Here is a 24,878-nt window from a genome sequence, read left to right on the forward strand (position 1 = left end):
TGGCGAGTGGGGGCTACTCTTCGTTGCGGTGCACAGGCTTCTCATTGTAGTGGCTTCTCTTGTTGTGGAGCACGGGCTCTAGGGCACGTGGGCTTCAGTAGTTGTGGCACACAGGCTCAGTAGTTGTGGCTTGCGGGCTATAGAGCGCAGGCTCAGTAGTTGCGGCTCACGGGCTTAGTTGCTCCGCAGCATGTGAGATCTTCCCAGACCCAGTCTGGAACCCATGTCCCCTGCGTTGGCAGGCGGATTCTTAACTACTGCGCCACCAGGGAAGCCCTGGGTCAGGAATCCTAAAAGGATTCATCTTAATATCTGCCCCAGGAAGTCTGGAAGACTTGACAGCTGGGGGCTGGAATCTTCGGATAGCTCTTGTACTTCAGAAACCCAAAGGCACTGAAACTTTTTGCTTTCTGCAGCTAATTAAACTCCAGGTAAGGAGTGATGTCAGTCTTCTTTTCTTATCAATGAAGCATAATATAATTGAGGTTCAGTCATGTTGTTGTAGCACGTATCACTGTTTTGTTCCTTTTTACTGTTGAAGAATTTTATTGTATGGATATGCCACGGTTTATCTATTCACCAAAAGATAGACATTTGAATTGTTCCCAGTTTGGGACTATACGCATAATATTTCCATGCACATATGCAGACAGGCTTTTTGTGGCCATTCATTTCATTCTCTTGCGGAGAGACCTAGGAGTGGAGTTGTTGGCTTATAAGTTCACGTTTAAGGTTTAAAGAAAATTCCAATGTATTTTCCAAAATGACTATACAACTTTGTATTTCTGACAGTGATCCTTTCCATCAGCAATCCATTTTATTTCTCTCACCTATGATTTGTGAATTTCAGTGTATAAGTCCTACCTTTATTTTGCTAAATTTATTCCTAAATATTTTATTATCTTTGATTCTATTGTGAATTGAATTTTTCTCAGTTCTGTGTCAGTTTCTTCTTTGCTAGTATATTAGGTATAAAATGGCCATTTTTTATATTGCTCTCTTATCCCACAGCCTTAATATACTTGATTTGATCTATAAGTGTTTTGTGGATTCTTTAGGGTTTCCTACCTACAGGGTCTGGTCATTTTTTGATAAAAATACGTTTTCTTTTCCATCTGAATACTTTTTAAATTTTTATTTTTATTTGTTTGCACTGGATAAACCCTTAAGTGCAATGGTCAATATGTGGTCAGAGCAGACATTCTTGCCATGTGCTCAATATTAAAGAGAAAATATTTAGTCTTTCACCATTGAGTATGATACTGGCTATGGTTTTCTTATAGATGGACTATGTCAGGTTGAAGATGTTGCCTTCTATTCATTATTTGTTGAGAATTTTTAGTAAAATCATGAATGGATAAATTTTGTCAAATGCTAATGCTGAGTCTATTGAGATGGCTATGTGATTTTTTTGTTCTTTCTTCTGTTAATATGATATATCACATTGACTATTATTAGATGTTAAACTAACCTTTCATCCATAGGATAAATGCTATTTGGTCATTATACATTAGTTTTCTAATAAGCTTCTGGCATCAACTTGCTAATATTTTGTTAAGGAATTTTTGTACCTATTTTCATGAGTGATATTAGTCCATGCTTTGGTTTTTTTCTGATGTTTTAAATTGACTTTTGGTATTAAGAAACAACAAATAAGCTGGTGTTTTCTCCTCTATTTTCTCTATTTTCTGAGAGGGTTTGCAAAGAATTGATATTATGTGGTCTATAAGTAGTTGATAGACTTTCTCAGTGAAGCCATGAGGGCATGACTTTTTCTTGGTGGGGAGATTTTTAATTACAGCTTAATTTTTTCCACTTGTTTTAGGTCTATTAAGATTTTCTCTTTAATTTTGCAGTCAGTTATGACAATTTATGTCTTCCTAGGAATCTGTCCAGTTCATCTATGTTAACTAAAATTTTGACATAAATTTATAATATTATTTTATAATATGTATTTCACTTATGGTATTTCACTGCTCCTTTGTTATTGATTTTCATAATTTCGCCTTAATCTTTTTTATTTTCTTAGTTTAAGCCATACTTTAAAATACTACTAATAAGGCAGTTCTAACTCAAATTGACTCAAAAAGTTATGGGATTTGATTGAGATATCACCAAGGATAAAGAAAGAAGATCTAACAAAACATTCTTGAAGCCATGAGGGACAAAAATAGAATTAATTATCGATAATTTTATCTGAGCCCAAAACTATTAATAAGCTAGTTATGCAATATAAGCAACATGGGTCAGTGAAAATTGGAGTTTAAATGGCTTGACTACTAAGAACACAGCAATTAATTGTGTAAGATTTTAGTTATTTAATATTTACAAAGTTCATAATTGAATTTACTTTCTAAGTATTCAATGATAACTAGTTTCTAATTTGGCAAAGATTCGGATAATAATGCTCATGCCAAATCAAGTTTAAACAAATTTCATCATTGCTGTTTCAAAGATTAGATGAGTCAGAAAGGAAATAAGTCATTACTTTTTCACATCATTTAATGAATTATAAATGAAAACATTTATATATATATATATATATTACTTTAATAAATATATTACTTTGGGAAAAGATCAATTCTTACTTGAGTATAGTAGTTCTCAAACAGAAATGTTACTATGTACCCAGACAGATTTACAAATATAAGGTGACATTTTTAAACATTTAACTATAAAAAGTTTTACAAATATGCAGTAGAAGAGAGAATTATATAATGAAACCCATAAACCCATCACTCATTTTTGACAGTATGAATAGCTTGTCTTTGTTGTTATTATAGTTTTTCCTCTATTCTTGTTTGGGCATTTATTTTGTAATTTCCACAGTGATGACTAGTGACATTTAAAATTCAGTATTTCTACAAATCCTACAGTGCACAGGAAAATCTCACACAACAAAATATTTGTCTTAGCTAAAATACCAAAAGCACACCTTTGAGAAACACTTTTAATAATAAGATGTTACAATACTGATCATATTTTGAGCCATAGTACTCATTGGGACAGATGTTCAAATTTATATTGCAGATTTATATTTAAAACTACCAAAAGGGAATTTTTCATGGGTAAAAATAAGCTTGAATTAATAACTTATTTATACATTATAAAATTAAATCTGTACTATAAACATAATTGTGAGAGAAGTCTTGCCCCATCCTCACACTAACTTAAAATAAAACTATAATCCTGAGGGAAAAAAAAACACTTTCTTCTTCATATGTCCTTGGGACTTGTAAATTATGTACCAAGTAAAATAGGAAGTAGTGGCTGATTTGTACATTGTACAGAAGTTGAATAGGTTAATATATATTAGAGTTTAAGAGCATGGACTTGAAACTAGGACACTTGGATTCAAAACCCATCTTACCACTTTTAACTTGGAATTTTTGGAAGAGTTACATTCCCCCTCCGTTCTTCAGAGTTCCATATACAATAAGGGATAATATAAATTTATTTATTTATTTTTGGCTGTGTTGGGTCTTCGTTTCTGTGCGAGGGCTTTCTCTAGTTGCGGCGAGCGGGGGCCGCTCTTCATCGCGGTGCGCGGGCCTCTCACTATCGCGGCCTCTCTTGTTGCGGAGCACAGGCTCCAGACGCGCAGGCTCAGTAATTGTGGCTCATGGGCCTAGTTGCTCCGCGGCATGTGGGATCTTCCCAGACCAGGGCTCGAACCCGTGTCCCCTGCATTGGCAGGCAGATTCTCAACCACTGTGCTACCAGGGAAGCCCCTACAATAAGGGATAATAATGGTCTCTATATTAGAGGTGCCTGTGAAACCTAAATGAGCTTACTTGTGAAATGTGTCTTAGAATATGGGTACATTGTAAGTATTATGAAGTATTAGGCATTGATTTTGCTGTAGTTTTTGATAATTTACAGTTTGTTTAGGAAAGTGAACCTAATTTAACCAAACTGTTGATTTTATCTGTATTTTATGATATATGAATACTTAATAACAATAACAGAAGATGAGCTAGATCATCTCCACAAATGACAGTTGGTGATAAGAGTAATGATAATTTACCAAAACTAATCTAACATTCTGTAGAACACTCATTTAATACAACAAACTTAAAAACTTATGAATTAGCACCTATTAATACCACGAGCTGCAGAAAGATTAAATAACTTGTAAAAACTGAACCAGACCTTTTCTACCAGATAAGATAATGCCATGTAACCAATATTAATTTTTGAATAAATAGATATTTTTTGCATCCTTCTCCAAGATTACCAATACACCTTCTATAAACACAACCCATATTACAAAATATACCATTTCTCTTCCCTTTATGTTATCTGTGCCTGCACTGGTACACAATGTTGGATTTCACTGTGTCATATATGAATATGTGAACATTTCTTAAGCTACGGCTGATGGTGCTTTTTTTTTTTTTTAGATAAATTTTAGCACAGCAGAATATTGTAGGCTTGTCAGAATCAGTCATGTGGTGAGATTTGTATGCATTCTTTAAAAGCATCCAGATAGAGATCTATAAGAATACTAACATTATGAATCTTCAGTGGCACTGCAGATGAAGAATCTAACACAATAACCAATCATTTAAAAAGGTCTGGTGGAATGAACATAATATTTGGATTTCCATAGTCCTGGGTTTGAATATTAACTCCCCATCCCTCTAGATGTGTGACTTTGGACAAGATCCTTCGACAATTGGGGGCACTTTATCCATCTGTAAAACTTCATTAGGTAAAATAAATAAGTTGAAAGATGTGCATTATGTTATGCCTTATTAGTTTAATTATTTCTGGTTTTCTTCAGCAAATGACAGAGAGGCCGGTAATATATCACAAGCTGGGGCTAAAAATTGTGATGGAATTTTGGCAGAGATAATTTTTCAAACTAATTTTTTTGGTACTTCAAGAAGGAAAGGCTGTTTATTCTTTCCTTTCTTATCACCAGCAAGTAATTTCAGGGTGCGTCATAGTTTTCCACAATCTCTCTCTTATTTCTACTTCCTTAAATTTATTTTAATTTTCGTCTATGCAAAGCAGTCTCTCCATTCTTGGAGTTTATCATCCTTTTTTGGAGGAATCATTTTGAGAGAGTTATTTAAATATGTAGATGATACTACCCAATAAAGTTATAGACACAACATAGAAAAGCATATGTTTTATCCAGTGAAAAATATCACTATTAGTGAAGATTGATCCTGTGAACTAACCCTGGTATGATGGCTACACTTGTGATGAAATACCAGCTAAATGTTTGACCTTAACTTTGGTGTTGATTTTCAGGGATAAATACTGGTATAGTGCACTGCTGGTGCTCTGACAGCGTGACATTGATAGCGCCAGTATTCATCTCTTTTTATTATAATTAAAAAAAAAATGTTTTTACTGGAGTATATTTGATTAACAATGTTGTGTTAGTTTCAGGTGTACAGCAAAGTGATTCAGTTATACATATACATGTATCTATTCTTTTTCAAATTTTTTTACCATTTAGATTATTACAGAATATTGAGCAGAGGTCCCTGTGCTATACAGTAGGTCCTTGTTGGTTATCTGTTTTAAATATAGCAGTGTCTGCATATAAATCCATCTTTTTATCATTTATATTTGGCACAATGCCTCAGCTTCCCATAAAGGAAAGGTCCTTTGGATTCCATATGAATGCTGATTTTTTTAAATGTTAATGCTATTTACTATAAGAGCAATAACTGATCAGATTTTGTAATCATCTTTTCTCCTTTTATATTTTTAACAGGTAACCCATTATTAACCAGCAGAGTCAACATATTAATTAATGTCCTAGATGTCAATGAATTTCCTCCAGAAATATCTGTGCCATATGAGACAGCTGTGTGTGAAAATGCCAAACCAGGACAGGTATCTTATCAATATTGTTAATTAAGAGTGTATAAACACCCACTATATGCATGTGTTTTAGGTTATATGACCTTGCATGAATATACACACATGGATCTTATGTCTTCATAAAAGAAACCATAAAAGATAGTAAATTCTTTTGAATTAATGGTATGTTTTGGATGTGGAGTTAATACCACAGGGGATAAAGTGATGATGGCCTAGTGAATATTCTTTGTATAACTAAAAGTTCTAGGATTGCAGATTCTGCTGTTTTCCATTTGTATACTGTGGAATTTCTAAAGAACTTGTGACTCTAAATCCAGGAAGCAAGCAACTTTAGACTACATTCTTCTATAGTATTTCTTGCTTTGCTCACATGCTTTTATGAAAGGGTGCATAACAATTCTTAAGCCCTTGAAAAATGGAAAGCTTTCTCTGGTGGCCTTGAGTAGAGCATCTGGGTTATTCAAGATATCTGAATTACATTTTCTTATTACGTATTGCTCTGGAGGGAGGTTCTGGTGGGGAGAGGATATGAGGAAGAACCATATAGTTGATGAAAGTTGTCGTCAAAATCCTAGAGTTTATGTGGACCATGGTGGGTAGCTAGCTTTTTTCTACACTATTATAAATGAATGAGTGAATATATAATATGATATGATATAATATAATATAATGTAATATAACATAATATAATATGATAGGAACCAGTCATGAGCAAATGGTAAGAGTGTGATATGAAACAAGAATATAATTAATCCAAAATTGTATACCTAGGTTCCAAAAGAAAAATACATCAGTATGCTTTGCTTTGCTGTCTATTTCAATTACCTTTAAATAGCATAACTACTCATTTAAGTAAATTTGAAGTTTTAATTCTTACTTGAAGAAATATCTCAATATTTAGAACGGTATCTTTATTGAAAAAGGTCCTTTTTTAATATCTAGTATTTGTTTCAATTTGAATGTTTTCTACTGCTTCATAGAATATTTGTCCCATAGTTCTAATCCTGTGATGTTCACTAGCCTTATAGGTATTAAATTAATATTAAATACAAGTTAAAGTAAATGTTCTCATTCACACATGCCCCACTTCAAGTGCTCAGTAGCTGTATGAGACGAGTGGCTACCATTTTTATTAGTTTAGATCTACAGTATTTCCATCAGTACAGGAACTTCTAGTGGACCGTGCTGCTTTATTACTGCTTTTGATAATTTGGGGAAAGTATTAACTTTATTACAGTATGACTTAGTCATATTTTCCCAAGTGATAAATTTGGATCGTTAATTTTGAATAGACACAGAAATAAATTTTTTTAAAGTTTTAACACTTTATCACTTTAAATGCATCCAAAATTTACATGGGGTGAACCTAGTGCCTGATTTATTGTCTGAAATAGTAGATGCTGCATAAATGTCTACATAAATAAATAACCTGAATTGGTTGTTTGCAGAGTTATAAGAGGTTTACCAAAATTCTACAACTTAGCTATTCTCCACTTTTCAGAGCCTTCTACTGCCACCCCAAAAATCCAATCCTTTATTTTTAGGTAATTTAGGAACATTAATTATTTCACAGCAATCAGAATTTTGTAATGCACTAAGTGAAAGCCTTTTGGAAATAGAACTCTATTTAATGCTTCTATGTTTTTCCAGTAAATTAAAGAGTTTAAAAAGTTGGGAATAGTAGAAGTTATTAGAGATAACTTGATTTTCTTATATTTAGACAAAGTGGTAAGGAATCTGTGTGGACATTGGAAGCTCTTTTTTTCTAATAAATACCTGTGGGGTATTCTGTGTCCTCTTGGGCCACATTTCCATACAAAACATAACCCTGAAATGTCTGAAATGTAGTATATGAGCATTTTCTGCTTTTGACCCCAGCCATCCTGACCCTTGTCTAGAAACTATGCATAGGAACTATCTATCTCTTCTGGACTATAATTGAATATGCATGCATGTATATATGTACGTATGCCTTATTAGCTATGTATCTATGTGTCTATCTATATTCAAAAGAAGTAAGAGAAAAGAAAGATGATGCTATATAAATCCATAGTGATTTACATGATGAACCAATGAAGTAAGGGAGTTGTTTTACTTAGGGCAATAACTCTCAAGTGTCAATTACAGATAAGTACCAGTTTATACCAAAAATTTCATCTCCGTATGCTGTTTTAAAGGATGTTTCTCCATTGTAAAGTTATGTTCTTGATAAGTTTTGATGTTAATTTAGTAAATAATTGTGCTAGTTGATAGCAAAGGCAAAACAAAACAGAACTTCACAAATTAATCCCCACATAATTTAAAGAAATTTTATGGGTGAGATATAGTAATCTGAGCACATGTGAAGGAAAGTTGAAGTTTTACAGGGTCTGTATGGTAATTATTTGACTAAATTGCCATATTTAGCCTTCGGTGTTGAATCCATGACAATTCTAAAGGCTAAATAGATCCTGTGTGACTGATTTACACTAAAATAGGGAACTGAATTTCTCATTAGAGGACCCATTGTCAAAATACAAAGTACTAGTACTGCACTAGACACTAGAAGCCCCAGTGTATACATTTGTGAGTTCCTGTGTGTTTCTGTGTGTGCCTACGAGCACACACAGCTATATGGGAAGGTAGATCATAGTCATAAGACTGGGTTTCAACCATGGAATAAAAACAAAAAGGGATAAATAACTGACATGTTTAATGGCATCAATCTAAGAGCACAGGATGCAGGCTTTGCCCACTGGGAGCAGGATGTCATACTTGAAATCTAAGGTCTTCCTCTGGCACATTCAAACTTAGTCTAAGAGTGTGGTCACCTGAGCAGCACACTGCTTTTATCCTCTTTGGCACACACTTCCTGAAATTCTTCCTGATGCAAAACCATTGGATATGTTAATAAATACCTCAAAGCCATTCTGATTTGCTTACGTATATAGTGAATTATCAGTTTCATAGTTTGGCTCTTGGAAGTTAACCTCCAAATTCTTCAGGGCATCTCATTGAAGTATCAGAATTTTAACTACTTAGATTACACACTTATGGGAACAATTTAGGAAAAATTTTGAAACAAGATTGGTCATACTTACTTCTTAAGAAAAAATATTCTATGAAAACACAATTTGTATCTTATCCACTGGGGGAAAAGAAACATAACAACAAAAACAGATCTACATCCTGTGTATCTCTTTCTCATCATTTTACTTAGTTATGAAAATAAAACTCATTCTCACAAACATGAAGATACTAAAATTTTGCTTTGCAAGGACTTTTAAATAATCAGGTTAGAAAGCATTTATTTCATGTAACTTAAAATGCAAGCAAGTACATTTTAATTTTATTTTGCTTATTAGTGAGAATTTTCAATGTCATTAACCTTTTTAGTTATGTAGATATCGATTTGGAAGTAGCCCATACCCTATACTTGTACCTGCCATTATTAACTGTAAATATTTAGCTATTTGTTTATTAAAATATTTGTAAATAATTGGCCTACTGATATGAATTCGAAAAATGTCATTTCTGTTTACTTGCATGTTTCATTAAAAAAACTTATTAGCCTGGTGTGTAGAGTTCCCTTTGAAACTGATGACTGATTTCAAGTCTCATCCCAACTTTGTTTCAGATAATTCAGATAGTCAGCGCTGCAGACCGAGATCTTTCACCTGCTGGGCAGCAATTCTCCTTTAAATTATCACCTGAAGCTGCCATCAAACCAAATTTTACAGTTCCGGACTTCAGAAGTAAGTTTAACCACATAAAAATTTACCTTTTATCATGCAACTTTGTAAAAGGACACAAATGTAGAAATCCATGCTCTTCCTAAAAGCACTCAAGCTCATAAAAATATAGAAATCCATATATAAGAAATACAAAATTTTATGGCTAGCAGTAAGCTAAATGTTAACCTATATAGACTATATCTAATGAGGCAAATTACTTCCATTTATAATGTGGACATTCCCTTAATGAGTCAAACAAACAATAGGTTATCTGGGAAATTGAATACTTTTCATGTTTTAAATATATCATTTGTTCTACATGCACTGCTTGTACATACAAGTAACTGTTTTTTTGAATAACACATGGTATGGCGCAGGTCAAGAATACAGGCTTTGTAATGAGAATGATATAGGTTTTCACTCCCACTGCATTACTACCTAATGGCAGATTATCGATATATTAAATTATACTAAAGAATTTCAACCTCATAGTTAAAATAAATTAACCTCAGGGTTTATTTATTAAATAAAATAGTGTATGCAAATCCTTTAACACAATGCCTAAAACCTATTACCTTTAAGGTAATTTTAGCTACCACCTCTGCCATCATAACTACACTTAAATTTCTACCACCACTGCTACTACCATTACTATCACTAATACTAATATTATCACATCTGCTGCTACTACAATCTACAAAAATATAAAGGACCCTGGATTAGATATAATAAGGCTAAGTACTGATCAGTTGCTCTGACTTTATTTGTTCTGTGACTTTGGATATTTTATCTCTTCTAAGTTTCTGTAGACATAATATAGGGAATAAAAACTCCTGAGTTCATAATATTGGGTAGAAAAAAGCTAATTCTTGCTAGATTCTATGCTTATGGAACAAATGAACAAGTGATAAGATGGATGATATAATGATGGTGATGATTGATAGGAATCAAAGGATGCTCTGAGAAAGTGAAAGTTAGTTTTCTTCAAATACTTGGGGGAAGGAAATTAGAGTCACAGAAGGAAATTCAATAAGATTTACGCCATCTAATAACGTAATGTGAGGAATGGCTGGGAATGAAACAAGGTCCCAATTATGAAAGGCCTAATAGGTAGGGATACCACATGTTTTATCATGAAAACTGGAGTATGTTTGAGAATAGCAGTGGACAGTGTTTGTAATTTTAATTAGAGCAGCACACCTAGAATAGGGCTGTCCAAGTCAAACTGGACCATACGGTCAACCTGTCTACAAGTCATTTAAAGAGTGTATAACTTAAATCCAATGACCTGAGAAGTCTTTGAAAGGTTTACACAAGAGTTTAACATATTCAGATTGGCACTTTAGCAAATCAGTCTGGATGCAGTTTGGAAAAGACAATAGAAGGATACAAGACTACTTCTGATACTATTGTAGAAAATGGATGAGAGAATCTTGGATTAGGATAATCCAATGGATTAAGGTAATGGCTGTGAGGATAGAGGTGAGTGGTTGGAGATAGAATACATAGAGCTTCATTCTAGATCTCCTAGATTCCGTATGTAAATATGATGAAGAAGAAGACTAATACGACTTCTAGATCTTGGGCTTGGGTAACTAAGTAGATGGTCACATCATTCAGGAACGAAAGTATTGACTATTTTCCACCATTTTATCTTTGCTGGAGAATCTATATATGATTAATCATAATAATATGAATCAGATCATCTTGCCTCAAAGTATAGTATTTTGTCATGATCTGAACATGTATTTGCCACTCATGCCATTTACCATAGCCCCTGTTTTATCTTGATATATTTTAAGTGTAATTTTAAGTTTTTTTGTTTAAATGGATAGACACTTTTTTTCACCTTTTTTTTTTTCTTGTGAGAACATTTAAGTTCTATTCTTTTAGCAAATTTCAATTATACTGTGCAGTGTTATCAATTACAGTCACCATGCTATATGTCAGATCCTCAGACTTTATTCATCTTATAGCTGATAGTTTGTACCCTTTTATCAACCTCTCCCTATTTCTCCCACCCCCAGGCCCTGGCAACCATTTTTCTACTTTCTATTTCTATGAGTTCTGCTTTTTTTTTTTTTCTTACATTCCGCATATAAGTGTTACCATGCAGTATTTGTCTTTGTCTGGTCTATTTCACTAGCATAATACCCTCCAGCTTCATCCATGTAGTCACAAATGGCAGGGTTTCCTTCTTTCTTATGGCTGGATAATATTCCATTGTGTGTATATACAATATATATCGCATTTTCTTTATCTGTCAATCGATGGAAACCATTTTACGGGTGATAATGAGCTTTAATATGTCTTTTTTCTTCCCACCATGGACAGCATAATGAATTCTATATGGTCACATATCAATAATAATACTGGGTTGAAAATAAATCTTTAAAAAAGGGGAGACTGCCTTTTGACATAACATGTTCAAGAATATCAAACCCTTAGCTCCCTAAGTGCAAATATACCGGAGTCTCTGACTTCCTATTTTTATTAATCACTTTCACCCAGGTTTCAGGCTTTAATCCTTGACTGTTCCTTTCCCCAGACTCAAGTATACAACCATCAATGGCTGAAGATTTCAATATTGATTCAACTAGTCCCCATTTTTCTATTCCTACCGTCAACACAAGTGCCTAACACCACTGACTCTTAGTGGGAATATTATAATAGACATTTGGCAGGTTTATATTTTGTTTCTCAATTTAAAAATATCCTCTGTGTAATGACAAATTGATATTCCCCTGCCAAATTCTATCTTATCACATAAACTTTTCTCAGTTTTGTGCTTCCTACTGAAATGGGTATAGAGAAGGTGCTTAATTTTTCATTGTTGAAATTAGAATCTACAAATAGAATGAATGGAATATTACTGATATAGTAACATTTTTCTGACATACTTGTATTTTAATGAGTACTATATCTTTCTAAAATTATTTTACCTGATTCCAAAGTGGGTATCATGTATGGCTACAGTGGACTAAATATTAGTACATTTCTAAAAAACAGCAAAATGTTTCTGGGAGTGACTTCAATAGACTCCAAAAATGAAATAGTGTTATGAATAAAACAAAAATTCCACTTTTCTGTACAGAAATAAAAGAAGTAAAGAACAAGTGCATGCAAAATAACACTTTCAATAGAAATATTAGTTGTACTAATATAAAATCTTAAATTCTTATTGCCTTGGATTATTCCAAGTAAATGTTGTATCATTCATTGTATCAAAATTAAAATGAAGTACTTTTGTGATTATATTAAAGTGATGATTATTATAATTCATGATATTTAAATATTTTAATGAATCGATGTTTTTCACACATTTTATTTTCCTTTCCATGTTTCTTACGATGTTTTGCAAAAGTGAAAAAAACATATATATATATTCACACATATACATATATATGTATTATAGATATGGATTAGGGAAAAATCAAAAATCAAGCTTTATCTGAAATATTATATTGATATTTGTCAATTTTAAAGAACAGGTTCTTAGGTAAGATGTTATACTGACTCATCCTTTGTAATCTTGGCTCTTCTAATCATGTAAGAAAACATCCGCTGAAGTATTTTTTCTCTGTGAGATTTTGATGTCATAAAAAATAGTCTGTCAACACAACATACTCTTGTCTTGTAAACAATTTTCTATTCTTTCTGAATAGAAAATTTAATTCGTACACCAGACAAGATTAATGTCTCTTCTTTTCCTAAGGATTGTTTTGAATACATTTGATTACATTTTGGCAGCTTTCATAATGATAAAAGAAAGAATTAAAATATGGATGTATTTTGCTGACTCAAGAAGAGCTTCCTACTGTTTAACAGATACCAACTTGAAGATCTGAAGTGATGCTCATGGTAACCATCTTATCATAAATGTCATGTTTTGTAGACAACACAGCTGGCATTGAAACCCGAAGAAATGGATACAGCCGCAGGCAGCAAGAGTTGTATTTCCTCCCTGTTGTAATAGAAGACAGCAGTTATCCTGTCCAGAGCAGCACAAACACAATGACTATTCGAGTTTGTAGATGTGACTCTGATGGTACCATCCTGTCTTGTAACGTGGAAGCAATTTTTCTTCCTGTAGGACTTAGCACCGGGGCTTTGATTGCAATCCTACTGTGCATTGTTATACTCTTAGGTTGGTTTCAATATTAATCACATATTCTCCCTCTCTCTCTCCCCCTCCCTTCTTTGTGTATCTCACTCCTCATTTTAGCATGTAAATCAGTTTTTCTTCATTGAGATGCTACATTTGGATAGAAGGAAGACTATCTATCTATACTGAATTATATAATTATTATTAAAGTTAATTATATTATGAGTGTTAATTTTCTATTTTATTCCACATGGAAATATACCAATAGAAATAAATCAATAACATCATCAAAAATATAAAAGTATGTTCAAGCCCTAGGGAATTTTCAAGTAATAACAGTTTGTGGCACTTGCTGCGATGAACTTTTTTATGACAAATATCTCATTTGCAGCAACGGTTTTAAATTCATTTTTTACATCCTAGTAATTATTGCTGCCTAATAAAGTGTTGTATAACCTTTAAAATTATACTAGATGAACAGTAGTTGTCAAGTACCAGTTTGATAAAGAAATAAAGAAAAGAGAAAGAACAGGAAAGAAGTAGAAGGTAAAAGCACCTCCAAATTTTTTTTCCTGTCTAAAGTGCTGGCCAGACACAATTCTTATTCCACTTTTCTCAGATCTCCTCACATCAAAAACTCTAACCATTCCCACTAGAACAGAACAGAACACAGTGAAATATCAAGAAGTGCAGCAAAGGGAAAGGATTGAAGTAAATGTATTCTGTAACATCTCTGTGAGAATGAAAACCTACTTTAGGGGCTTCCCTCTTCCATCAGCTCTGTTCAGCTGACTGTATTTCATTTATTCATTCGCTGCCAGATTCACAAAAGCAAAGACAGATTTTCTATTTTTCTAAGCATTCCTTTAAATTAAAATTGCAACAGAAGTACAGTTGGGCACTGTGGGATCAGCTTATATATTCATGCTTATTATTTAACCAAAATATTCTGACAAATGCACATACCTACCTTTATCTCTAGGATAGAAAATAGAATTTTAAAAACTTACTAGGGTGTAAAGCATGGTACAAGGCATTATATACTAATTTGTGAAGAACATTCTCTGAGTCAGAAGCTCATTTTGGTTTGGAGGGTAGAGTTCTGGTCCAATTTGCATGATGCAGATATTAATTCCACGCAAATAACCTTGATGTGTAGAACAAAGTATTCTTTATGTCCTTAAAATTTAGAATTATAAATTATATCTGACATCTGTTTGTGCTGATGATATAAACCCCTTTAAAAGGGAAGATGCAAAATAGTGTTCTCACACCTGAAGTTGAGCAAGATCAATTAGGTGTTTAACTTCAAAACAAGCGCTTCTTTTTCATACTCTTGGGGGCTGTCTGAGTCCCAGAGTATTTCCGTGTCCACCTAGCATGATTTGGCATATTGTGGATGCTGGTCTTTGTCCTCTTTGGCCCTCTTACAGTGTAACAATTCATGTTGCTTAGGTTAGCATTATCACATACTGTCATCTGCCACTCATTCATCCAAACATTTACCAAGTGTCCACCCTGCTCCTAGTTGTGGATTGCTAGTACACAGCTGCGAATGTTGACACTCTTAGTCTTGCCATGGGGTCTGCTTACAAATCCATCTATTCTTTGATCTCCTTAGCCAATCTCATACTCCTTTAGATATTCCAGTAGATTCTTAGCCATTTTAATGTCTTTTTTAGGGTGAGAGGTAGCATGAGAATCTTGTGGTGCTTGGGAACTTCTATTTGACCCTCAAGCACATCTAACTAGTCTCTTTCTCAGCCATAGATACTCTAAAGCCATTTTATACATATGCAGGGTTTCTCTGTGAGGTTTACAGTCTCTCACACACTCTCTGGGTGAACAAACAATAGTGCTTTTAGTTCTGAGATTTGCCTAAAGCCTGGAAGGGGTGCAGAGTGCTAAACATCTCTGCAAGGCCCATTGTACAGAAGCTCTACCTATATCTCCTCTGTCTTCCTCCTTAATTTTGGAAGAAGAGGGAATAAATGGGCTTTTATCATCATGCAGTCTCCTACTTTCTAATCCTATGACAAGAGTCTTTCTTCCAGACTCTGTTATGGTAAATCAAACACTTTGGCTTTCAATCTATTGCCACCACTATGGAGGAGAGGGGGGGAGTATTATGCCGGGCAAAGTTGAGCACTGACTTCATGGTGTGAACCTGTGCTTATTTACTCCCAGAAAAAAAATAAACACTGTTGATGTAATGACGGCTGTGAGTTAATGGGGAACAAAGAGATATTCAATAATGAGGGTCTATAAATTAACTATTTCAAAATATTATCTTGCTTCAAGAAGGTAACCTGAATACTAGACTTTTGGTTTGGAAAATATCTCAATATGGTAGGACACAGAAATTTAAATAATTTGTGGTCTTAGCTGACATAATTTGAAAAGCTAAGGCCCTTATATTCTATATTCTCTCTCTCTCTTTCTTGTTTATTGTATTTAAAAGTGTCACGTAATTTGTGTTTATTTCATTATAAATACAGTAATGTTAACAACTGAGAAATATAGGTATGAATAATATCTAAGTGTTAGCTATGGGCAAACAATATTCAAGTTTTATTACTTCAATACTATACAGTTCTCTGTATGATTGGAACAACCATTCTTTTCTTTCTTTTTAAATTTTGTAACGCACACTTTTTACATGACACTGAGATATTTAAATACAATGCATGTTAAATATAAGGCTACAATTGTTTGATTTTTGTGAATAATTTTGCTATGGTTTCATATTAGCTACAATTTCAAAATGAAGTTGAATTTAAACAATGAAAAAAAGTCAACATAGATATGACCCTTATAGATTACAGTATGTTTACTTTGAAAATAATGGGGTACCATTAAAAACACTCAGCCAGCCCTGATCAATTTTATTTTTTATGGAGAGATGGGCTGACATATTCTCATATCGCAATTTTTGTCTTGTTCTAGCCATAGTTGTGCTGTATGTAGCTCTGCGAAGGCAGAAGAAGAAAGACACCCTGATGACCTCTAAAGAAGACATCAGAGACAATGTTATCCATTATGATGATGAAGGAGGTGGGGAGGAGGACACCCAGGCTTTCGACATTGGTGCTCTGAGAAACCCAAAAGTGATTGAAGATAACAAAATTCGCAGGGATATAAAACCAGACTCTCTCTGTTTGCCTCGTCAGAGACCACCAGTGGAAGATAACGCAGACATAAGGGATTTCATTAATCAAAGGCTACAGGAAAATGATGTGGACCCCACCGCCCCACCATACGATTCATTGGCGACATATGCCTATGAAGGCGATGGATCAGTAGCCGACTCTCTTAGTTCCATAGAGTCTCTGACCATGGAAGCGGACCAGGACTACACCTATCTAACAGACTGGGGACCGCACTTTAAAGTCTTGGCAGACATGTTTGGTGAAGAAGAGAGTTATAACACTGATAAAGTCACTTAGGGGAGAAGCAAAGGCTAAAACACAACCAACAAAAGAAATTTAAGAGAAAGGAACATAAATAGAAATCACACTTCTACACACACACCACACACACACCACACACACAAACACACATACCAGGCTTTCTAGGACAAGATTCCTTTGATTATTTGGTTTCTAGCAAGTTGCTATATTTATCATATTGTCAGTTTTGGTTTACTCTGCCAACACAAGGTAATTCCTAAAATGTGTACTTGCTTGGTTTTGTTCTGTTATTTTGGAAACACACTGAGACAAGCTCAGGCCTATTAAATATAATTTACTGACGTGACAACCTAGAACGAAGATAGCTATGTGGCATCATGGTGGAAGAGTGTTAGATTTTTCTTAATTCCACTAAAGTGCCTATTGAAACTCTTATTATTTAAAGTCGTGTAGAGTACACTCTGCTGTGATGGCTTTGCGGGATTCAGACACAGAGGACATAAAACAAAGACACTGGCTTTATGTCAAGGAGCAATAGCAACACGCAGACTTCTCATTCCTTTTAAGGAAAAAAGAAGAATACTTTCTGAACTCCATCTTCTTATAATGAAAATGCTCTTTTTTTTCTTTTTTAAACTGTATGCCAAAACGCATTTGTTTTTCCTACTCTCTGAGAAAAGTGAAATAAATGCGATAATATCAAATTCAATATGTAAGTCCCAAATTTTAAAAGCAATGTTTGATCTTAATATTGGTTCCTATTAAAGGTGTTCATGAAAATATTCATTGTTTTCCAAAGAAATAAAATTTTTAAAAAGAAAATTTTAAAAAATCCTCTTTATAAAGAGAGGCCTCAGGGCTGAAGCTCCACATTAAAGTAAATATTAGTTTTGTTTTAATATTGTGCCAGGGTGTGGAAGGGTGGAAGGTTGGTTTTAGCAAATCACCAGATCATTGCAGTCTTCAGTCATAGATAAAATTTAAGTTGTGTTTTCATGAAACATTTTTTGGGGAAAAAAAAATGTCATTGATTTAAACAGGGGAAGAGAAATTGATATACAGCTTCTCAGAGTTTCTTACAGTCTAGTGATTCTTTCATGAACAAAGAAAATAAAATATTTATCAAATAATACAGAATGGATTTATAGCATGTCTAAAAATATTTATTAAGCAGTACCAAACAAATGAAAGATCAGGGACTTCAGAAAATTCAAACCAAATACTAACTCTTAAAGTGAACACAAATGCAAAATCTGGTAGTTGATTTATTTTATTAACATGGATTTCAACTTTGTGAATATCGTTATTATATTGGAGCTCAGAGTGGCTTCTTTACGCATCATCTACAATAATTCTAATATAAACAATACCATAAACCTCCTCTGTAAAAACTTTTACTTTTTAATTTGATGAGATTTCTAATACTAGAAATACTAGATTTTATAAGCAGACAGGTAAGCTACACTCATTACATTACTTTTAAATGAACTTTACACTATCCAGAAATACACTTAACAAAACAGGTAACTAACTATAAGGTAATAATATATTTTCTTAATATTATAAATATACAAGTGACTACTGAAATATTAAAACAATATATAGGAAAAATAAAAGTTATTTATAGATCCATTCTGCAGACATCATCAATACCTGTGTTTATGAAATATTTATAATTATATTTGTATTGCAAAGTGTGAAAGCAAAAATTCACACATGGGGAAAACAGTTAGAAATATAAATAATATAGGCAAATTATATTCAGTCCTATTTATTATTAAATGCTTACTTCAAAATATATAACTGATAATTATGTTGTGGCAATTAGGCCATTTGAATCTGCATTTCCCATCGCTCTTTTTATGTCTCATAATTGCAGATTCTCCTTGTCATCCTTACCAAGAACAACTGTTGAATTCCTTTTCCTCCTCTCAGGACTTCGACTTCACCTTTGTCTCATCCCTGGGAACTTCAATAGAATCTTGATGTAGTGTGATAATTTGCAGTATAATTTGCTTTGGGAAATATTTATGTAATTTTTAAAAAGCTGACGATGTCATAACCACTCTGGAGCAAAAATTAAGTCAACATCTAGGTTTTCCCCAGCAATATGACTGGGTATGCCATGATGTGAGGCCCTTTGAAGAAGGTTAATATGCAAATCACTTCCAGCTGACCAAATGATTCTTGTCAGGAATTACTGCATGTTGCACCTTGCTAGAGAATCTGAGTGCCTCTGCATGCATTCACATATCAGAAGCAATGACAGCACAAAGAAAACTTGGGAGAGGCAGGTCATTTCAAACCACACAGCTGAGATACTAAGCAAGTACATGAAATTGGTGGATCTTACTTTCTCCACACTAATCATCTTTTTTTAGTACCTCTATCTTTTATGTTTGTTACACCACTGCATTAGTTTGTTATGGCTGCCATAACAAAGCACCACCAGAGTGGGTGGCTTAAAAAAACAGAAATTTATTTCCTTGCAGTTCTGGAATCTAGAAGTCTAAGATAAGAGTCTGCAGAGTTGGTTTCTTCCAAGGGCCTCTGTCCTTGGCTTGTCCATGGCTCTCATTTCTCCATGTCTTCATGTGGTCTTTCCCCTGGGCTAATTCCTCTTCTTCTAAGGACACCAATCATACTGAGTCCACTCATATGACCTCTTTTTATCTTAATTAACTATTTAAAGGCCTTATCTCCAAATATAGTCATATTCTGAGGTACTGCTGGTCAAGACTTCAAAATATGAATTTTAGGGGACACAATTCAGCCCATAACAACCACACAGATGTTAACAGAAAAAAAAAAACAAAAAAGTGTTTGATTTACATCAAACAAACAATGTGAAAAAAACAAAACAAAGCAAAACAAAAACCATGAATGGAAATAATTTCATGTACAACGGGAAACCACAAAAGTGACAAGGTGAAAAGAGGTCTTTTGGTGCTCATATATTGGAAATATTATGGGATATCTTTCACACTACTGAAAGCAGTAGGCCTAATATTTCAATACTTATAAATAACTTGAGATTCTTTTTTATTTATAACATCACAGTAACTGGCCTTCATTCAAGAGTTAAGCAATATAAAAATTCCTTAGAATTTACATGGGGGATTTTGACTATTAATAATAATCATGCATAACTTTTTAATTACGTTGCATGTTTACCTTTACAGAAATATATGTGGACATATTCTATGTAACATATGTATGTTATATGTTTTTTAAAAATGTAACTTTTGTGTTCAAAGAAGTATTAGATCAACACAAAAGAGTGAACTAGTGGTGTGATACACTAGAAATAATCTAAAATTGCTTTTATACCAAATTCTATCACTAACTGGAAACGTCATATGGAGCCAAATTCTATCACTAACTGGAAATGTCAATATGCTTCCTGTCATCTATTCTCTTTGGTAAAATGAATCTGTTGCTCTTGTTGTTATCTAAGTTTCCTCTGAAATTTATTGACTCTTAAGTTCTAGTTACATTTACATGAAGTCCATTAATTCATTTACATATTGATTACATAAAATTATGAGAATCATAGAGATCTTTAAAACAAAATATGAATCACAAAATTCTTTGAAGTACGGATGTGATTGATTACACATTGACACACCACGTTCCACATCAGGAGAGCCAGACAAATACTTCTTAAGTAAAAACTGTCAAAATTCTTCATCAAGATGGAATGGTAGAGAAGTGCATAGGAAGAGAGAGAAAGAAATGTTAAAAATAGAGCCCTAATCTTGAGCCAAAGAGGAAAAGCAAGTGATATGAAGAAAACGTTAGAAGGGATGTGTTATTCCTTATCTTTAGGAGGAGGACATTTTAGAAGTCCTTGGAAAAGTGTCAGTAACTGTTGTATTAAAACAGGAATTCCTAAAAGCAGATGTAAATATGCAGTTACTATATTTGAAGTGAGTCCCAAAATATGGCGAGGTCTGAAAAGAATTAATAAAATGTCAGTAAAAACATCAGTTTACTTCCTAAGAGAAGAGTGGGAGGGAGATAATTTTGTAAATGTCTCCATGTTTGAAAATTTCTCTTGCCTCCTCATCTGATGTATAGTTTAGCTAAGTACACAATTACCACTTGGAATTATTTTTCCAAGAATCTGATCATTTCTTCTCTTACATCCATTGTTACAAAACAGTATACACACATATACACACATACATATGCAATTAAATGTTTGATCATTCCAATTTGCAGCAAGTTTTGGATTGTCACTTAATTCTTTTATTCAAGTCCTTTATATTTCTTAGTGTAATGGATTTTCATAACTATCAGTCAGTCACTAAATTTTTCAAAAAGGAGTTAAACTTTATTAGGAATTTTTTTTAATTGCCCCCACTTTAAGATGAATAAATAGAAGGTAGAGTGTCCAAACAACTTGTGCAGAACCAATAAATAATAAACTAATAGATGGCAAAGCCCTTCAATTGTGAAGAGTTTGAGTACATTTATTTTTCAACTTCCTTTCTGGGTTCTTCCCATAATTTTTCCAACTTCTACACTGTTATATATTACATTGCAACAACGAGTGTAATTAATGCAAACTCCTGGGAATTCCGGGTCATACTACAACACAATATGGTACTTCCTTAAAAGAGAAAATAATCTAAACATCATTGATTCTGTTATCAGTATCTTACCCAGTAAGCAAGATTTTAAGACACAGCAGTTGCCTACAAGACAAATAAAAACTTGATTATACAACTGAAAATACTGATCTCCATATTACCAAGAATCAATGAATTTGAAACTATATCAGTTGCACATTCTTTTAAACATTCACATTAATGATGTATATATATTATCCTGACCTTAACTCTCCTGAATTTTCAATCCAATTATGTCTATTTCCCCTTCTTTTTAACTTCCCATGGGTACAAATATACTTTAGCCCTTATTATCACTTAAATCTCCAATTTCTAAGTTCAATTTACTTATCTTATGTCTCTCTCAATCCATCATCCACTGAATATGGTATTTGCCATGATTGAAATTTCCAATATGTTGCCACCAAAAATTACCTGAGACAAACAATTCTCCCGTTCTCCTCTTCTGCTCTGTCAACATTTTTAAAAATGTGACAACAGTAATAAAAGAGCTACTCATCACTGAGCATATACTTTGCAAAAAATATGCTGCAAACATTTAATGCTAACAATAATTTGATGAGTTACATTATTATTATTATCTGTATTTCATACATGAGTAAACTAGGCTTAGACATTTGAAGTAACCTGTTTACTTAGACATATTTAGCAAGTGACAAAACCAGGGCCCTAACACAATTATCATATGCCCGATCCAGCCCTTACCCCATGAGATACAATATACTGCACTTTCACCTCTCTCACTTATAACCAACCATTTAAAAACCTGAATTCTGGTCTCTGTTCCTACTGTGTTCCTTTGAAGTTCACTAGTAACTTTATAGTTGAAAAGCCCCAATGATTCTTCCTTTTACCTTTCTGCAATTTCTATAGAGTTAAGCATACCTTCATATCTCACCTTCAATTTCTACTTCCACCTCTTGGTTCATTGATTTTTTCTTTCTTCTGTTAATGCTTCGTATACCCCTCAGACAGTCTACATAAATAATCCCACGGAGTCTTCCCATCTGTTTTCATTTCTTTTTTATACCATTGAGATTTGGAGATCTCTTGCTATAATCATGATTTTTCATAATATTCAATGAATCGTTAAATCGCTATTTATACATTTTCTCTCTAAGCAAGATGAGGAAGTTTTACTTGCGTATATTTATACTTTCTGAACACATATACCTGGCCAATCTATTAGCTTCAAATTCATTAGATCCAAGTCTATACCTTTCTCTTTCAGAGTTCAGTATTTGTGTTGTTACTTGGGCTCTGAACTTTCCTTCTATTCTTCTGTCTGTCTGTCTGTCTGTCTGTCTCTCTCTCTTTCTCTCTCTCTATATATACATATACTCTTTCAAAATACATTGCTATTTTACTATTGAAATAAACCTAATTTTTTAAAGTGTCTAAGGCACTACAGAAAATTTTTGTATTTTCCACACCCAACCATACAAAATCATATTAGTTTGGTGCATTTGTTACAATTAATGAACCAATATTTACATCTTTTTATTAACTGAAGTCCACATTTTGTTCAGATTTCTTTATTTTTCCCTAATGGACTTTTTCTGTTCCAGGGTTCCATACTTGATAGAACATTACATTTAGTCATCAAGTCTTCTTAGGTTTTTCATGGTTATGATAGTTTCTCAGACTTTCCTTGTTTTAAAAAACTTTTACAATCTTGAGAATTACTTGTCAAGTAATTTGTAGAATATTCCTTAACTGATATTTGTCTGATTTTTTGGTCTCATGATTAGACTGGTTACATTGGGTTTTGGGAGGAAGATCACAGAGGTAAAGTGTCAAGCTCATCATATTATATCAAAGGAACATCCTAAGGAAATAACTTATTACTGTCGATCATCTGGCTGTCATTTGTGCAGTTTCTTCACTGTAAATTATTTATTTTTCCCTAATTCCAAACTGTACTCCTTGGAAGAATGTCACTATGTATAGCATACAATTAAGGAGTGCAGCATTATACCTCACCTCTTGAGGGCAAAGTATCAACATAAAATATTTGGAGTTCTCATAAAATATTAGGAGTTTGTTCTCCATTTACTTATTCAATCATTTATTTATTTGAGTAGGGATGCATAGAGATTTAATACTTTTGTTCATAATCTAACACTACTATATTTATAAAGCTATTTCAGTTGGTGACTGTGCTACTTAACAAACCCTCATTACTGCCTAGTTTGTGTTTTGGTTTGTTGGTTGGTTGGTTTGTATGTCTTGAGCACTTTCTTACATTCTGCCACTATAAGCTCCATGCTCCTTTTGTATATTTCCTGCCCTGGTTCTCTCGAATCAGGCATTCCTCCAAAAAGCCTTGCTTTCTTTTATTGGCAAAATAATATTACAAAGATCTGGATATTAAGTGTGCTCCTTGCTACTGAGGTGTTTGTATTTCTGGGTCCTCTCAAATGACAGAACGAGAGACTATGTATGTGTATAACAACTAGAGTACATGCATACACACACTCATATATATAAGTACATATATATGCCTCTATATGTAGCCATCTGTACCTTTATTAAACTAAAAGTGAGTTCATACTGATATCTCAGAGTCTAATCCATTACCACATGGATCATAATATATCGCCTTCTGTCTCACTTATATGCAACCTCACAGTACAACACTGAAAATCCTACGTCTCAACATTTGCTATTTATTTACTTAATTGTTCAATTCTGGGACATATGCATAGTATATCAGAATTGTTAATCCATACTCTCACTCAAAACAACTTTGAGTTGTATCACCTTTAGTCGTACGGACCCCACTCACTTCCAAAGACTTAGGTCACAACCTTTTTACCTCAGTGAAATTGTTTCATTCATTTGTTTAACAATCAGATTATTTTGTCACATTCTTCATTGAATTCTTGGACCCTCTAACCTCTTTAAAATATATGTTTAAAATTTTTATATGTGTTGTAAATTACTATAGATTTTGACAAATTCATGGTGTTGTGTATCCACCATTACAGTCCCATATAAAATAGTTTCACTGCTTTAAAAAAAATTCTTTGTGTTTCAAATACTCCCTGATTCCTGGTAACCACTCATATGTGTACTCTATTTATAGTTGTGTCTTTTCCAGATTATCATAGAAATGAAATCATCCAGTACATAGTCTTTTCACGCTAGCAGTACAAATTTAAGACACATC

General features: G+C 33.4%; 1 protein-coding gene across 1 annotated transcript in view; it reads left to right on the forward strand.

Annotated features, from left to right (window-relative positions):
* Positions 1-17,760, forward strand: part of LOC309623105 (cadherin-12-like) — a 301,450-nt gene extending 283,690 nt beyond the window's left edge. The window contains exons 9-12 of the mRNA XM_082379619.1: positions 5,735-5,856; positions 9,461-9,578; positions 13,453-13,704; positions 16,609-17,760. Coding sequence (XP_082235745.1) covers positions 5,735-5,856; positions 9,461-9,578; positions 13,453-13,704; positions 16,609-17,108 — 992 coding nt within the window. The 3' untranslated portion in view covers positions 17,109-17,760. The remainder of the gene's footprint in view (positions 1-5,734; positions 5,857-9,460; positions 9,579-13,452; positions 13,705-16,608) is intronic.
* Positions 17,761-24,878: the final 7,118 nt, after the last annotated feature.

This window comes from Balaenoptera borealis, assembly GCF_965194805.1.
Source record: "Balaenoptera borealis genome assembly, chromosome: 2".
Classification (NCBI taxonomy): Eukaryota; Metazoa; Chordata; class Mammalia; order Artiodactyla; family Balaenopteridae; genus Balaenoptera; species Balaenoptera borealis.